Source organism: Lepus europaeus, chromosome 2, assembly GCF_033115175.1.
Source record: "Lepus europaeus isolate LE1 chromosome 2, mLepTim1.pri, whole genome shotgun sequence".
Lineage (NCBI taxonomy): Eukaryota > Metazoa > Chordata > Mammalia > Lagomorpha > Leporidae > Lepus > Lepus europaeus.
Genome location: NC_084828.1, coordinates 146606978 through 146625513, shown reverse-complemented (window position 1 = coordinate 146625513; position 18536 = coordinate 146606978). Strand labels below are relative to the sequence as shown.

Here is an 18536-nt window from a genome sequence, read left to right as displayed (position 1 = left end):
CATATCTTAATGGCCAGGAGAACTCCAAGAGCTTTGTCTTCCTGTAGCTCCCACAGTCCCTGGCACAGTGCTAGCCAGGTACCCTTTGTCAGGGGTGAGAAACCGGAGAGGTGCTCAGTGCCCTGAGGCTGAGCAGTGGTTGAGTCTGGGTTTTATGTGCAGATCTCTGAACAGCTACCCTCGTGCGCTTCAGTACCTGGACCAAATTGTGGTGAGTTGCAGAGAGGACAACACTGGGATCCGGAATGAGGATCCTCACTTTCCCATGACGCTGTAAAAATCTGCAGGGTCACTGAGATGTTACCAGCTGAAAACAGCCCACTGTGCCACCTCTTTGAGACCGTCCTATAGGATTCCAGGAGTCTTCCACCAGCCAGAAACCACCAGGCTCTTCCTGGCACCCCTGGAGCCCTGTGGGCAGTGGTGATCACCACTGACCCAGAAGGTGCCCTTGACATTGATTTTGAACTTCCTGGAGCATGGGAGCGCTCAATCTTCCCCTTCAGCTCTTAAGCATCACTTGTTGCTCAGACCTGGCCTTTTCCCACCGCCTTCTGCTCTCCCCAAGTCCCCGGCACTTGCAAATGGCCTCTGCTGACTTTTCAGGTCCCCACGGCTCCCAGGTCTGCAGCATCCCCACAGCTTTCCCCGGCTGCCTCCCGCCTGAGGGCATCCTGGTGCCTGCTGCAGACGTTCTGACAGTGGCCAGGAGCCTCCCGTGCTTCCAGAACCGCCCTGTGCCACCCAAGGAGGCCCCATCAGAACCTAGCGTAGTTAAAGCCATGGTTCATGCTTAAGCTTTGGCATTTCTCCCAGGGTTGTGGGCTCCAGGCTGTGACCCCAATCTTAGCAGGTTTTGAGGCTAAAGAACAAGCATGATGGCAATGAGCTCTTTAATAGAAAATGAGCAACCCAAAAGATTGTCAAATTGAGAATTTGTTTTCTCTCTCAAGGCACTAGCTATCACAGGTCTTCATCTATGAGCACCAGTTTTGTGCCAACGATAGGTAACCTATGATAAAAATAAACGGAAATTGTAAAGCGTGATAAATATGTTAATGATGTTCGTATTCATAATAGTAATGTGAGGCATTGTACAGATTATTCTAAAACGCCATGCATTATACGATAAGTTACAGCTGATATTATTATTACTACCACTAATAATATTTCCCCAACACTCACAGTCTGACGACATCTTCTGAGTTCCGTCTCCAAATGTTCGGCTGTGCCTGACTCTGCAGCCTTGCTCGCTGTCTGTGATTCACTGCACTAAATACCATTTTCCTGATAATTAAAAACTGCTCACTGGCAAGGGGGAGCAGGAACCGGCGGATGCAGGATTTATGCAGAAACACAAAATGAGCCAAAAGACGAATGACCTGTTCCGCCTGGCTGAAGGCATTTCTTGCCCCTCCTCATCTTCTGGGTCTGCAGAAAGGCGAGCTGGGCTGTGGCGAGGGCACTGGGAGCTGTGTCGTTGCGAGGTGAGGTGGATGCAGGGGAGCCTGCCTGGGCTCCCCTCTGGTTCCGAGCACAGAACCGTCTGCCCTCAGCTGGAGGAGCTGTGCCTGGGCCATCTCCTCCATGCACGCTATTAGGCTGTTAGACCTCAGGGAGAGGCAAAGCGTTGCATTAGGGCCATGTCTTAGGCCATTGGTTTCACTCTTTAAGTGTCCCCTCCCCAATGCGACGATGCTTCTGTCAACTTCAGGGAAAATAAATGCAATCTGTACAGTTGCATGGATGCAGCAAGTGGGACGTGCTAAATGGATGCTGCATCATCACGTACCCCCTTCTGGGCAGCCACCTTGGCCTCTGGTGAAGAGGCCTCAGTGAGAGCCAAAGCCCCTGGCCCCAGAAGAGCAGCCGTGAGTTTGCACATGCCCTGACACACACACACACGTGTGCACACACTTTTTGATTTTCCAGGCCAGCAGGCCAGCAGCCCGCTCTCCTCACTGTGTGGACTTTCTCCCGGAAGGGCCCACCTCGTTGCACTTTCCTGGCCAAGAGGAAGAACGAGGAAGCCTCTGGAGAGGAAGCGCTCCCTCCTGGGAGTAGCCCCTTCCCCCAGCGGATTGCAGCCAGCCCCTGTAAAGCTCATTAACTCGGAATCCCTTCCCATTTGTCCTCGTGTATGTCTTCCCTTGCAGACCGTTCATTACAGCACATTCTAGATTGTTTAATTAGTTCCCATGGAAGAGTCCTGTAGGAGAGCTTAGCATACATGGCTTAAAAGCCCTTGATCTAAAATAGCACCGTAGTTATTTTTAAAGCAACTAATCTAACCCTAAGCGGCTTATATCCCCCCTGCCCACCCCACCTGGCTTCCCCTTCCTACCTCCTCAGACACTTCTAGAATAATTTACTGATAGAGCAGTGCAGCCTCACTGTGCGTCAGGCACCGTGCTAGGAGTGTCACTTGCAGTGGGTGCTTTTATGCCACAGCTGGTGATCTTCTCCTTTGTGGGAGGAAAAACTTTTCTAAGGGGTGATGTGGACTTACCATGTTCTGTAGGGCTGGTAGAAGGTTGCTGGGTTCTGACGTCACCTGTGGGCCCAGGCAGCTGGCCTCTGGCCCTCCTCTCTTTGCTGCACAGAACTGGGGAGAAGTCACAGCTTGTTGGCAGCGACCTGCTGTCCCCCTTGCATTCTGAGTGCATCTGTTGCCCGGTCTCTCCCTCCCTCCTTCCACCAGCACACAGTGGCTGACTTCTGCCTGCTGGCAGCATCTGTTTCTTGGCCTGAATGTTTCCAGTGACCTTGGCACCCCCCCCCCCCAGCACCACCACCCACCCGGACAGCAGGCCAAGCAGCCCCTGACCAAAGCCAGTAGGGGATTCGGTATGGAAATACCACAGCTTCCTTGACCCCAAGATGGGCTGACTGGAGCTGAGAGCTGCTTCAGGGACCACAGTGTTCGGTGGCTTGAGCACAAGTCTTCCAAACACAGCCTTCCAGTGCCCTGTCTTCCTTCCCGCTTCACTCAGGTACGTCTTGGGATCGCCTCCCAGATAGGCCACTTGCTTTCAAAACCTGCCCTCTGGGAACACCCTAAGTAGGACCAGGGTGGCCTGGACGTGTGGTCCTGGTTCTTGGCCCGTTGTCCACGTGGTTTCACTAGTTCTTGCTCTTCACCTGTTCTCTGTGGCAACTGAGAAACGGTTGGTAGTCTTCAGTCTCTGTTCTCCCTTCGCCCACTGTTAGTAAACCAGCGCCCCCTCTTAGGCATGCTCATGGGGCACACCGCTCTCACGTCTCCCAGGGATTAGAACATGCACCATGCCATCATGGCCATCAAGGCCCTCCCTACTTGCTCTGTGCAAGTCTGTGCCATCCCAAAGTTTCCAAGGAGCATCTAGAATGGTCTTAGCCACCCTGAAACCAGCAGGCCAAGATTGGCTTTCTTTAGCAGCCAGGAAGAACCCATCGTCAGGAAAAAAAAAATAAAAAATTGTTCCTCTAGGCAGGACCCCCAGGCTCTCTGGGTCTTAAAAAGAATCTGGCTTTTTTGCTGTGTTTTTTGCTGTGTCTTCCTCCTGCTCTGGGATCGTGGCCTAACACTTCTGACGCACACTTGAGTTGGTGGCCAGGGCAGTGTTCGCTTAGGAGACCAGCAGACCTGCAGAAAGGTTTGTGGGTGGAGAATGTCAAAGTCAGAGCATGCGTGCAGGGCTGGGGGCCTCAGAGAAGAAGCTGCTGTGACTGGGGTGGGGCTGCAGTGCTGCGGTGGAGACCGAGGCCCGGGCTGAGCCCGAGGTGGCCTTGCTCACGGCCCCGGGGTAGGGCAGTGGCTGGAGGGAGGCCCACTGCTCTCCCACGGATGTGACCCCTGCCTGTCCTGCACTTTGCCTAATGACACATCAAACATGTTGACAAATCACATTGCAAAGGAATCCATTTGTTTCTTGGGTTCCATTTACTAGCGTGCCCCCTCTCCTCCACTTCTTGAATGTATTTTTCCTGCAATGACAATTCTCTATGTTGTCCCCATGCACACCTATCTGTCTTAGCACTGGGCACCTCTGTGACAAGCTCTAAATTCCTTTACGTATTCCTCGCTCACCATTTTCTTCGTTTTTCATACTTCAGTGTGTCTGAAGGCATGGGAGTTCAATCACCATTTGTCTTTCATTCCATCTCATTTTTTTCTATGTGGACTTCACGCTTTTCCTAATAGAATTTTCTAAACTTTTCTACTCACATTTTTGTCCTCCAGTATCCTTTCTTGGCACCTCCATTTTGAGGGTTTTTCTAACAGCAAATTCTTTCCTACTTTCTTTCTCTCTCTCTTTCTTTCTTTCTTTCTTCCTTCCTTCCTTCCTTCCTTCTTTCCTTTCCTCCCTTCCTCCCTCCCTCCCCCTTTCCTTCCTTCCTTCCTCGTTCCCTCCCCCTTCCTTCCTTCCTTCCTCCCTCCCTCCCTCCTCCCTCCCCTTTCTCCTTCCCTCCCTCCTCCCTCCCTCCCCTTCCTTCCCTCCTTCCTCCCTCTCTCTTTCACTCCCTCCTCATCTCTCTGGCAGCCTCAGATCACAGCTGTCAGTTATAACCTTAACAGCGGCCTCGCTCAGGAAAGTTGTCAAGTTGATAAATATTGATATCTACCCCACCATTTTCCCACCACTTTGCCGCTAATGCATTTGGTTGGCATCAATCAACTTCTTTGCCTTCTGAGTGCCCGGTATGGGACTGGTCCCGATCTGTCACTTATAAGTAATCTGTTCCACATTTCATCAAGAGCTCACAAAGAGAAGAAATGCTGGAGGAGACGTAGAGGACGGAGAACCGGGCAGGAGTGGCCCCAGAGGGAGGGAGCAGGGGCGGCTGGGCCAGGTGAGGAGAGCGGGCAGTGCAGGTGTGCTCCCCAGTGCTGGGGCCAGCAGCAGAACCCAGCGGCCGCTGAGTTCTCCTCGGGATGTTAACCCTGCTTGTCTCCTCCAACAAGGCTCCCCAGGGATGAAGATCTACATTGATCCCTTCACTTATGAGGACCCCAATGAAGCCGTCCGGGAGTTTGCCAAGGAGATTGATGTGTCTTTTGTGAAAATCGAAGAGGTCATCGGAGCAGGTATGGCTCTCCCTCCCCCTTCGTTTCTGTCCAGTCGGTGTCCACGCGTCTTCGTCCCACCGCTCCCTTTCAGCCTAAAGAGCCGTCCCGTTGGGGAGACAATGTCTGCTCTCCTATGCTGCAGAAGATGAGCCTGCACCACCTTCCGTGTGTGTCTAGGTCCGAGAAAGAACATCACTCGGAAGCTTTTGAGGACCTTGATCGTGGCGAGCAGGCTTTTCTGGTATGGCAGAGAAATCACATGTGGTTGGAGAAGATTAGAAACAGCTCTGCACATGGCCCACGAAATGCAGACAGGAGAGAGACGCAGGGCGCACACTCAGGAAGAAAACAAAATCTTTAGAAGCTGGATCTAGTGTCCCACTCACTGATGGTGACGTCTCAGTGGCTTTTGGCCAAGATTCCTGGCCAAACACAGAGCTCTCCTCTTCTCGGCACCTGCGTTTAGAGACAGAAAAGCCCAGCCCAGAGTAGAAGGAATGGCCTGAGATGTGGGAAGTCACACCAAGGACTGAACTAGAGTTTTCATCTCTCTTTAATGGGTCAGGAGTTGAGTCCGTTCAGTATCGGACCCAGCCTTACTCTTGTAAGTGAGATCAAACATCCCAAACGTCACTGCTTTATAAGGGATCGTTACCGTCTCTTACGAATCTTCTGAAAAGCTGGGTGCGGCGCGCGTCTCCTTCCTTACTCTGTGTTCTTCCTCCGTGTTCTGTGTCTTGTCTTCTCTAGTCCGTCTTAGCCGTGGTTCAAGCTGTCTTCATGGTAGTCTTCTTTGCAGCTCCTGGAGCTGAAGGCTTGCTATGTTCATACCAGTATTCAGAGAGCCGCGGAGTTTCCGCTGCCCATGTTTTCACTCAGTACACTATGTGCAGTCAGAGTCTCACAGACGGCCACTTTCTAGATTATTTTAGAGGGAATGTCACCATCCTTCCATTCACTGCCTCCCTTAATGCGCGGAGGGGTCAAAAAGCCGCCTGTGAGATTGCAAGTCACGTTGGAAAGCCTGCGCCACTCGGCTGCCAGTTCCACGTGCTGGTTTCCCTCTTGAAGAACCCCATCCTTGAATGCCCTTCAGTGTCCCGACGGCAGGCGCTGGGACCCTCCATGCCCTCTCCAGCCAGCTGACCAGAACCCGAGCCCACGAGCCTGCACCTGTCTCCCATGGCTGTTCATTAAATAGGATCCTGAACCGAGGCTTCCACAGCTACACCCGTCGCATTCTCTCCCTCTTTAGACACTGGCACGGTTTAGAATCGCGCCGTGGAAGGCTGCCGACCCCATGAATCCTACAACTCCCAGGGGCTCAGATTTCCCCAGTGAACCTGATAGAGTGCTGGGGAGGCGGGCTTTTAGCCCTGCACTCTGTTTGCCCGCGTTATTAATTGCTGTTATGGCTTGTGGTAATGGCGCTAGTGATTTTAATGTTGTTATTTATGCCATGGCTCAGGGTGATGTGTTCCGGGCTGCATTTCCTGCCAGGGAGCACACATCAGCCTCCATCACGGGGACGAGACAGCGGCTCACTTTATGGTCCTGCCGCGGAGTTACAGTTTGGGGTGAGGTCACCAGCTGCTAGATGCCCATAAAGCGACAATTGATGGTCCCTCTCTCTCCTCCACCTTCCATTCGTGCACAGCGCTTGCTGCTGTGTGTGTGTGCCCTCTACACAGAGAAGGTTTCTCCCTCTCTGTGGCTCACTTGCTGGCCAGAGATTGATGCATGGAGCAGTTGTGTGATGCTCAGCCCACAGTTAAAGACGTCTGCCTAGTCACAGTGATCTCCCCCCAGCCTCCACCCACCACCTCCACTAGAGACCCATCCCCTTGTAGGACTCAGAAGGCCCCAGAGCTAAACCCTGGGGATATTAACTCCCAGTGCACAACCTTACCCAACTTCAACCCGAGACACTTCCGGCTGGAATCACTCTTTGGCCACTTCTTTCTCCTCCGCCATTGCCCTCACCTCCCCACACTCTGGTAAAAGAGCTGATGTGAAGTCAAGTTTAGAAACGGGCCTATGGGGGTCGGGGGGAGTGGGGAGGGACTGGTAACTAGAAATGTTTCTCTTAGCCACCTGGGAGATTTGGAGCAGGGGCCAAAAACTGGGCTTCCATATGGTCCCAGAACACCACAACAAACAACACACAAGGGAGGCAAAGTCAATCTTCCTTCCTCCCTTCCTCCTCTTCCTCTGCACTTCCTCCCTCCTCCCCTCCTGCCCTCTGCAAGCTTGTACTGAACACCTCCTGCCTCTGGGTGTGGAGCTCCAGCGAGGAGTAAACAGCTGGCCCCTGCAGAGACCTGGGGGTCTTTGCCGACAGCAGGTGAACCTGTAGCCATCACCTGTTTCACCCCGCCCACAGCACAGACACAGGTACAAGGTGTGCACCCAACACAGAGGAGTGCTTGGCTCTTTGTGGTGGCTCCTGCTGAGGGCTTGGGTAAGGAAGGCTCCACAGAGGAGATGACCTCGGGCTCCAACCTTCAAGGATGAAAACGAGTAGAAAAATGAAGATTTTAGGAGATGTGGGAGACAGTGACACGAGAGGAAAATGAGCAGGACCTTCCGGCAGCCGTGTGCTGCCGCCAACTGCAGCCCTAGCTCCCAAAAGCCAACTGTGTGCATCTCGTCCCAGCCCCACGCACATTGGCAGCGTGCTAGCAACTGGACGCCAGCCCCATGGGAGGGCTGACACCATGAGAATCAGCAGAAGCTACCCATCCAGGCTGTTTGTTTCTGTGTGTTCTGGAGAGCCAGTAGTTGAACACCTCCCAGAAACACCCTGGCCCTCCCAGTGTGGCAGAGTAACTGGCCTGTGCCTGCTGAGTACAGATCTGGAGGAGAGGCTGTGTTGTCGCAGGAGGGGTTAAGTCTGGGGTGCATGGAGATCCTTGTTCATTAAACATTGTTTCTGTGCCTGGCGGGGAAGATGCTGGGGAAACACTAGGTGCCCGGCAGTGGCTGCCCTGAGGGTCATTGTCTGTACTAGGACACACAATATGGGGTGGGAGGGGCCTGGGGGACATGAAGCCCTAGAGATGGGAGGAGAGGCTTGAGGGGGAGACTTGAGGAGGAGGGAGCTGAGGCTGTGCTGGTTTGGGATGGGTTGAGAACAAGCAGGAAAGAAGGCCTCTGGGAGGGAATTCCTGGGGGTAAGTACTGAGCATCAGGCCTGGAGAATCAGGCTGAGCAGAGCGGTCAGAGGCTACAATATGGACTGTGTCGTTAGAAAACGAGGTAGGAGAGCTCTGAGACTGTCAAACTCTATGTAGATGGGGCTGAGAGGAGGCAGTGGGGAAGGGAAGGTGTGGAGACTCAGCTGGGACACTTGCAGAGGCTACGCGAGGGCAGGTGCCGGTATCCAGAGTGAGAAGGCTGCCTTAAGTAACCAGACTTCACCCAGCTGGGTGTGTCTCAGCCCAGCGAATGGAACAACTAGTGGGCATGGTGGCCAGGATGGACAGGGACAGGTGGGGCAGGTGTGATTGGGGGTGTGGCCAGAATGCAATACCTTGAAGGGAGAGTAAGGCTGCCTGGCACCAAGGGTATGGTGGTTGAGCCTGTTGAGTGCAGGAAAATGGAATACCATCTAGACTGTGAGGTTGAGGAATTGCATCAGCCCCCATGGTTCTCCTGAAGTTGTCCAGGATGCTGAACAAAGAATAAGGAGCGTTCAGTGTAAGTTAGATATGATGCCGCCCAGGAAACAGAAGAATTCACCATTGATCCTTGTGCAATTGCTGTTTGCTGTCCATGGTTCCTCAGGAGGCTCTCGGTGCCTTGGGAGAGAGTGGACCCAGGTATTTTTATTGGGCTGAGACCCAGCCTAGTGCGTGGCATTTAGGTGCACATGGTGAAAGAAAGTAGATGCGGGGCAAGATTATGGTGGGGATGAAAATCTGGGGAGCTGCATAGAGTTTGGGAGAATGAGGAGCCCGCTGGAGGGAGGGTTACTTTGTGTTCTGAAAATTACCAAGTGGGGTGCAGGAGAAGCGGCCCTTCCTCTCCTCCCTGTAGGTAATGGAGGTGACTGACATCTCTAGAGAGGGCAACAGGCCATCCCGGCATTTTCAGAGATTTTCAGCTCAGCGTTACCAATGGGAGTTGTTTCATGGGTCAACTCCAATGCATGGGTTAATTCTGATCCGTTGGGTCAGTAGACTTACCCAGTGCGTAAACCAGAGCTGCCAAGTGCGATTGGGCCCTACAGCGTGAGTGATGTTCCTGGGTCGTACAGTGCGAAGCTTGTGTGACTGTATGCAGCAGTTTTGAGCAGGACTGTCAAGTACAGGAAAATGTAAGTGCAGGTGTCACCAGCAGGTGACAAGCAGAAGGAGACCTGCCAGTTGTGTTTTTGTTAAGAGTTACATTCTCTTCCTCTGACTCCAGGAGCTACCAACTCAGCATTTTCAAAACTGTCTGATGCCGAGGGAGAGGAGCCTGGGGTAGGACAGCTGGGATGAGGGAATCTATGACACACACAGGTGGGACGGGCTCACCCAGCATAGCCTTGGCACATCTTGGGAGAAGAAGTTGGGTTTCCTTGGGGGATGATTTGGCAGGAAGGTCGCTTGCCCATCTGGTTCCCTGGGGTCATTCAGAACAACAGTACAGGGAGGGTTTCTAGAAGAGAAGACCAAAAACCATCTTCAGAAGTTATAGTTGAAGTAGCTGGCATGTACTGAGCACTCACTGCCCTGTGTGCTTCACAAGCATGACCTCACTTAATCCTCCTTGTGAGTTAGAGGTGGAGTTTATATGTGCGTATGTTTTAACTGGAAAGGAGTTGGCCTATAGAGAACAGGTTGTTGCAGGCTGTGCTGCCAGCCCAATAAATAATGGAGCTAGAATGTATTTTTTAAAGATTTATTTATTTATTTATTTGAAAGTCAGAGTTAGACAGAGAGGAGAGAGAGAGAGAGAGAGGGAGGGAGGGAAGAGGGAGGGAGGGAGAGAGAAGTCCTCTATCTACTGGTTCACTCTCCAATTGGCTGCAATGGCCAGAGCAATGGCCGATCTGAAGCCCGGATCCAGGAGCTAGGAGCTTCTTCTGGGTCTCTCATGTGGGTGTGGGGGCCCAAGGACTTGGGCCATCTTGTCCTGCTTTCCAAGGCCATAGCGAGAGCTGGATTGGAAGTGGAGCAGCCAGGACTAGAATCAGCACCCATATGGGATACTGGCACTTCAGGCCAGGGCGTTAACCTGCTGTGCCACAGAACTGGCCCCGAGCTAGAATTTAAACCCTGATGCAGCTATTCTGGGTCTGGGAAATGCAGCCCTCCTCTACCCACCATGTTGGTTGCTGTGGAAAGGAGCAGCAGGGTAGTGTTGCTGAAACTCTCGCTATCCTCTTTGCTGGGAACTCTGACTCTGCCCTGGAGTTTGCTATTCTCAGTTGGAGCTGCTGCAGAGATGGTCCCCATTCCCTGGACAGAGCTTGTTCTCCTGAAAGTACTGTGGTCCCATCCTCCTCTTCTCTTGTACAAGTTACGCCTTAAGGACATTGGCAAGGGTCAAGATTGTTAGCACTTTTAATTATGTGTGCTCTATAAACAACACATACGAGTCTACATGGATGTGACATACAGGTATGCAGTTGTCCCACCACTAAAAAGAGCTTCAGGACAGAGAGGAAACCAGGTTGCCCCTCCTCCTCACCATCCACATATGAGGTATCGTGGACACACACAGTGGCTAAGAAGCAAGTTCCATCTCACGTACCAATTCCAGGAGCCTGGGTAATGGGCGTCTGAGGAACTCTGCCGAAAAGCTGAAGATGGCTGTGATCAATTAGTGATGTCTGTCCTCCAGGCAGGGTCAGGAGGTGGCGGAGTACGTGCCGTGCCTCTAGTACCCCTGGTTTAGCTGTAACCTACTTACTTATCTTGCACAAGCTACGGCTGGAAATCATACCTTAAACCCTACTTTAAATTTATTCTTGAAAAGTTCCATTTCTCGTGTAAGCTTGAATTAGTAACTAGAAACTCTACCTTCCTTTTTCCCCCCCAAGGCAGTTTGTGACTTCAAACTGCTGCTAAAAAAAAAAAAAGAAGAAGAAGTGCAATTGTGTGTATAGCTTCACACTGCACATAGCCAACAGCTACTGCTTGAAATACCTGCTGGCAGGCTGGATGTTTCATTTCCAAAAATTGAAACTTCGTTCCTTCTGATTTTATATATAATGGTTGAGGCATTTAATGCTGCTGCACCACTTTTTCTCTCTTCCTCATTTTGTCAGGGAAGGTAGGAAAGAGGTACAGGCAAGGAGCGGAAACTCATAGGGAACCATCTCAGCAGCTGTCTGGGGGAAAAGGCTCAGGAACTGGCTAAATTGCCCAAGCGGACAGCCTTGCAAGCTGTGGTCCTCAAACTCAAGCCCCATCAGAAACACCCGGAGCCCTGCTCAACCCAGATCCCGGCCCCCGCCCCCCCCCACCCCCACTCCTCCCCAGCCTCCTGAGCTTCGGATCCACTACATCCAGGCAGAGCTGGGGGATCTGCATTTTCTAACAAGTTCCTAAATGAGGCTGGTGCTGCTGGCCACGGACCACACTTTGATCACCACCGCTGAGTGTCATGGACTACCAGATGGACCTGGAGTTGGGGCTGGATCCCAACCAAGAAAGTGCTTGGCCATAGGAGAGGGTCCAGGCTCAGCGGCAAATGTGTCCCAGAGTCTGGCCAGACCACAAGGAAGCTGCAACCCCCATCAGAAGAGTCTGTGTGAAAAGGCAGGCAGCCACAGTCACAGCCTGATGCATCATTTCCTGTATGAGATGAGATTAATTCCTGATTTGTGGAAAACTACTTTTCAGGTGTTATGAACTTCCTTGGAAGTCCTTCTGTAAAAGGAAGCTCCTTAGAGTTCAGATCACCACAGCAAATCAAAGCACCACAGCCCCCAAGCTCTGGCCCTTCTAACAGGAAAGTTCATCTAAAACCAAAGTTTCTTGAAGACTGAGCTAGAAGTCCAAGGTCACAGACAACAGCAGCTTCCCAGGTTGCGAGCAGCACAAGGTCTTGGTTTGGTCATATGCCCAGCTTCTGCCTCCTCATGAGACCGTGGAGGTGCTAAGGGGCTGGAGACCCCAGGTGTTAGTGGTTTGGGCTTCCCTGGAGACATCCCCACGTCCAGTGCCTGGCGGGAAGACTTCTCTGTTATTCGAGGTTGAGGGTGGAGGACACCCCCTCTAGTGTGTCCTGGGCCAGTCCCCCTAAATCTGGCAAGGCTGACCTGCGTTTCTGCCTTTTCACTTCCAATGCCACCTGCAGCGTGGAGCCTGGCCACTTCCGTCCCCCATTTCTGCTGCTTAAAAGTCACCCCACGTGCATGTCTCGGACAGCGTGCAGTCTGCAGCACACTTTCTCATAGACTCTGCAGCCCCGCGGGCAGGCAAGGCAGCGCATCGCTGCTTGTTCTTGTGTAGTGATGAGAAAGAAGAGTCCCCAGGGAGTGAGGGCCCCGCCAAGGTTGACTGAGTCAGGTGCGGTTCCGCAGTAGACGGGGCACCTGCTCCCCTGCTCACTGCCGGGCCCCCTCCCACTCGTACTCAGGGTTACTTAATTACGGGGGTGAACACAGCCTCCGAGTGAGGAGTCTGGATTAAGTGACTGCCTGTGCCTGCTTTGAAAACCTCCTGGCTCGGAGAACATGAAGTCATTTCTTTGCCAGACAGGGAAGGAGCTATTTTTACAGAGTAGCTGTTCCTGAAGGTGCCGCCAGGCAGAAGTTTGAGAGTGGCAACTCCGTGACCGCCTCGCCCCATCCAGGGAGAGAATGCTTTATTGTGCAGTGTTCCAAAAACAGTTATTTTGAAGGAGTTACAGAGAGACAGGGAGAGACAGACAGAGAGAGATCTTCCAACTGCTTGTCCACTTTCCAGATGACCACAATGGCTAGAGCTGGCTCCAAGCCAAAGCCAGGAGCCAGGAGCTTCATCTAGGTGTCCCACGTGGATGGCAGGGGCCCAAGCACTTGGGCCATCTTCCACTGCTTTCCCAGGCCATTAACAGGGAGCTGGATCAGAAGTGGAGCAGCTGGGCCGGCGCCACGGCTCACGTGGCTAATCCTCCACCTGCGGTGCCAGCACCCTGGGTTCTAGTCCCAGTTGGGGTGCCGGTTCTGTCCCAGTTGCTCCTCTTCCACTCTAGCTCTCTGCTGTGGCCCGGGAGGGCCATGGAGGATGGCCCAGGTCCTTGGGCCCTTCACCCACATGGGAGACCAGGAGGAAGCACCTGGCTCCTGGCTGTGGATCAGCGCAGCACGCCGGCTGTAGTGGCCATTTGGGGAGTGAACCAACGGAAAAGGAAGACCTTTTTCTCCGTCTCCCTCTCTCACTGTCTAACTCTGTCTATCAAAAAAAAAAAAAAAAAGAAGTGGAGCAGGAGCAGCTGGGACTTGAACCTGGCACTCATGGGGCATGCCGGCATTGCAGGTGGCAGCTTAACCCACTATGCCACATCACTGACCCGGCTTTATTGTACAGTGTTTAAAACCTGTTGGATGAGACCCCTACAGCAGACATAGTTCAAAGCCAAAGTATTAGACCAGTCAGCCACAAAGATGAAACAGTGGGATCGCGTTTGTCATTTAGGAAAGTAATTTGATCTACGTCGTTCTGTGTGGAGATGGCTTTGCAAATCCACGCCTTTGCTGGTGTCTGTCTTCCCTCTCTTCCTGTGGCTCTGCACTGTCACCTGTAAAACCCACACGGTGTGTCAGGCCTGGACACAAGCCCTGCTTTCAAGAGGATTCAGAGGGTGGAGATAAATCCCCAGGGCCCCAGGGCTCTTGGCAGTCCACTAATCTGTTTGCAGTACGCCTGGGTGGCTTGGACCCTGGTTCTCAGCCCTCTCAAATTTGGCTGCATCTCCAAATCGCTGGGGCTGCCAGGCCTGGCTTCATGGGCCTGTGCCCAGCGCAGATGCACAGGGCCTGGTGTTTAGAGGGGCTGCTGCCACAGTCTTGAAATTCTTCATAATTTTTTTCCCATAATTTTGTTCCTTTTATTTAAGATATACAAATTTATTGCATTTCATAAATATAACCTTAGGAACATGGTGATTCTTCCCCCCGTACCCTCCCTCCCACACCCTTCCTCCACCTCCCTCTCCTGTTCCCATTCTTATTTTTTTAACTAAGATCTATTTTCAATTAGCTTTATACACAGAAGATTAACTCTATACTAAGTAAAGAGTTCAACAAATAATATGAAAGAAAAAAAAAAAAAAAACCTGTCCCTCAACAGTTGCGACAAGGGCTATTCAAAGTCATCGCATCTCAAAGTGTCGAAATTCTTCGTAATTTTTGAGCGGCGAGTCCTGCATTTTCATTCTGCACCAGGTCCTGCCAATGATGCAGCTGGTCCTGCAGGCGGCTTTTAAATATGCCAGTGCCCAAGTCCTACCCAGACCAGCTAATCAGAATCTCTGGAGGTGGACACAGTCTCCGGCCCTGGGCGGCTCCTCGGGCAACTGCAGGGGCAGCCACCTTGGAGAACCACTGGTGTCAGAGCAGTTCTCAACCCCACCCCGTGTGTGTGTCTGTGCATGATGGGGGACAGCAGATTTCCCCTTAAGCTGTCTTCTCACTGCACACACTGCTGTGTAGAAGTGGATAAATATCCCGATCCCTAAGGATTCCCATCACACATGACTCCCAGGCAGGAGCCCTAGACGAACGACATCTGTGAAACAGTCCCACTTCTGGGGCTCGGCACCTGGGTACCGAGGTGTGGTGACAGTCACCACAGAGGAACAGTTAGGCTCTGTGGGCCCTGAATGGTGACTTCCCATCCCCTCAGTTTCATTGCCCGGGGCACTGCTGACTGAGCAGTGGAGGGGCCTAGAGACAGTATGGTGGGCAGAGACAGCCATGAACAACAACCCTGCCTGTCACTCACAGCAGTGTGGCGTGGGGCTTGTTTGCTTTGTGCCTCAGTCTCCATTACTGTAAAATGGGCATAACAGCACGCAACTCACAGGGGTGGATGAGATGAGGTTTGCAAAGTGCCTAGTGCAGCAGCTGGCACATAATAGGTGGTTAACAAGTAATATTTGTGTAGCATCTACTCCGAGAAGAACTTTATGTATACGCTTCCCCTCAATGCTCAGTTATGTCTTTTTCCTTAAACAAAATTGAACTCATTACTATGACAGTGAGGAAGAAATGCTTATTGGTATACTTACTAATGTAATACTAATTGTGTAATGTTAATTGGTATACTTATCAAATACGTAATTTGCATTCGTTCTGTGCACAGTTACTGAATATCTATGAGAGCAAAGGATCATGGGGTGGATTACATATATCCGTGTATATATGTATGTACACACACATGTGCAGACCCACATTTATATCCACATACATGGGTATGTACATATATGTGACAGGTTCCTATCTTCTAGCACTTTTCTTTAACTTTTATTCATTTTAGCTATGAAAGTAATACTTATGATAACAACATAAAAGTTACTAAATCAAGTCTACTAATCTCTACTTCTCCCCTCACATTCCCACCCTTCTAATGTAGCCATTTTTAAAAATAATTTGAAGTTAAAAATAAATTTGATATGGTTTCCCATAATTTTTCCTGTGTGCGTGCACACACACACACACACACCATATGGGCACATACTCTGCATCACATTTCACAACTTGCTTTTCTTCTCTGCACTTCACAATATCACGTGGACATCGGACATCTTCTGAAGTCAGCCCGTGTCACCCGTCCATTAGTTCTCGATGGCTCCTGGCATTTCGAAAGATGGATGTGCTGCTTTTCAGCCATCCCGGATTACGGGCAAGTGGTGTTTGTAGAGAGACTGCGGCTGTAACCATTCTTGGACACATAGATCTCAATACTGGTGCTTCCACTTTGGATACAGTAGCAATCAACTCCCCGCTGGCTCATAACCCAGGAGTGGGCGGGGCAACTCCAGGGCCAAGCAATAGTGATGCGTGTGATTGCCCTGCTTGTCACCTCCCAAGCAGCAGAGCAGGTGAGCAAGCCACAGATGTGGGGGCGACCGTCTGACCTCAGGCGTTCCACCAGAGCAGCCCGACAGCCTGTGTCCAAGCCAATATTGCAGAAGACGCATCTCTTAGTATTAGGTCCAGGTTGAAGTCTTCCTAACAGTGCTGAAGCCAACCGCCTCTCCAGCCCCATCAAGTCCAGTGGACCCTGGAGCAGCTTTGCACAAAATCCTTTTCATACAGCTTCCTTCCAATCTCTTTTTGTAGAGTAAAACAAAAGGAGCTCCCCTGGAAGCTGCAGGGGCCACGTTAACTCACCTTCCTAATGCGGCCAGTAATTTATCTGATTGCTCACAGTTTGCGCCATCATTTTCTTCCGGAAGCCGAAAGAGGGGGAAAAAACACACCAAGTTTTCCCAGCGGAAAGCCACGTTTCTCCTGTCAGGCCTCTGACACACATTTCGGTGATGCACTTACGAGCAAATGCTTAACTGCTTCACGGGAAAAGCACTGAAAGTTACAAAACCAGGCTAAGTCAGGAAATCGTTTTCGAAAGCACATTAAATAGAATTCAGATTTTTTTTTCTTTTTGCTTTTTTAGGCACCTACGACATAATGTCCCCAGAACTGTCTCCACTCTGGGTGATGTTGCGAGGTTTACATGCTGTGGCACACGTGGAGCTGCTGTTGGCCCAGAGTGCAGTTAGCAGTGTCTCCAGCCACAGTGCCCCTGGGGTCGGCCTCAGTACCTCTGCAGGGGCTCCCAGCCAGTGACTGAGCACGGGCGTGGCGGGGGGGATGTGGGCGTGGGGGGTGGGGCTGTTTCTAGAATGGTAGCTCTTTGCTCCTGGCCCTCCTGCTGGGTTGGCTGAGACTTTGTACTGTGAACTGGCCTGCTTGGTGATCTAGAGCTGTCCACACAGGACAAGGCTTCCTCCCCCTTGTATCTTCCATAGCTAATCCTCTTCCTTTCCCAGCTTTTCGGTTTCTGCTTTCTGGTGGAGCGGTGCGGGGGCATCAACGGCATACATCTTCTAGAGGACCGAAATGCCCAACCCCCCCCCCCCACGTACATACACATACACATACATACACATACACACATACATACACACACATACACACACATATACACACATACATACACACATGCACACACATACACATGCACACAAATATACACACATGCACACACATACACACACACACCCTGGTGCCGGCCTCAGCTAAACATGAATGATGACTCTGCCAAAGCGAAACTGACCATTCTGATTACTCAGCTGGGACCCAAATGAAAAATTAAGCACGGGGAAAACAAACTCACGTGCTTGTATCTTTGGAAATTCTACTCTAGTCATGCGAGCTATTTCCAAGAACCTGGGTAAGAATGTGTTTTAGAGTTTCTTTTGTGTTTGCCATGAACTGATTAGAGCCTAGACAGCACGGTCTCGGTGGAAGAACAGTATTTGAATTTCTGCCACCTTAGCCGCAGTTCCGCCCTGAGCGCCATTGTTTCCGACAAGAGGCTTCCTCTCGAGTTCGCAGGCTGGGAAGGAAGGGGATAATCGGTGCATTCTTGCTGTTGCAGGGGAGTTTGGAGAGGTGTACAAGGGGCGTTTGAAACTGCCCGGCAAGAGGGAAATCTACGTGGCCATCAAAACCCTGAAGGCCGGGTACTCGGAGAAGCAGCGGCGGGACTTCCTGAGCGAGGCCAGCATCATGGGCCAGTTCGACCACCCCAACATCATCCGCCTGGAGGGCGTGGTCACCAAGAGCCGGCCGGTCATGATCATCACGGAGTTCATGGAGAACGGTGCTCTGGATTCCTTCCTCAGGGTGAGAGCAACTCGGGGGCGTGCGTGGGGTCGTGGGTGGAGGAGCAGGGCTCCACGAGGATAGCGGCCTGACTTGCTGCTCCCATGTGGGCCAGCAGGGTTAGCAGAGGGGTGCTGCTGGGAGAAGAGAACGAACGGAGCTTGCGTGCCCTCAGGAAGAGGCCTTGATAAATGCTTGTTGGAGAAAGAAAATGAGTTAGGGGTGGGGGGGTGCTGGGAGGGAGAGGGCCATTGGCACCCGCCCAAGGCATGGAGACGCAAGGCAGCTCCGGGGCCCTGTGCGACTCACACAGGAGCCACTTTGGCCTTTCGCCAGCACAGCCGCACCCCTGCCCCCACCCCACGCTCCAGCCAGCTGTCTCCTTTTGCAGTGCAGAGAGAAGCAGGTTGCCCTTTTCTGCTGCTTAGGCCACCTGCCCAGCCAGGAGGCCCTTTCTGGGCAAGGATGGGGAAAACCAAATCATCCATCATCTTTCTGGAGCTGATCCGGAATCCTGACTCCTGACCCAGCCTGCATCAGAGGGAAGCCGCTGGAGGCCCTTTGGCTGGGAGATCAATAAAAAAAGATCCTGATCAAAACAGGCCCCAGAAGGAGCCAGGGGCACAGGGGAGCCACTTGCATTTCTAAGGGATGAGTGAGTGAGAATGGCCAAGG

The 18536-nt window shown here is 51.9% G+C and overlaps 1 protein-coding gene across 1 annotated transcript in view; it reads left to right on the top strand.

Moving 5' to 3' along the window:
* Positions 1–18536, top strand: part of EPHB1 (EPH receptor B1) — a 309194-nt gene that overhangs the window by 230314 nt on the left and 60344 nt on the right. The window contains exons 11-12 of the mRNA XM_062182316.1: positions 4946–5068; positions 17635–17882. Coding sequence (XP_062038300.1) covers positions 4946–5068; positions 17635–17882 — 371 coding nt within the window. The remainder of the gene's footprint in view (positions 1–4945; positions 5069–17634; positions 17883–18536) is intronic.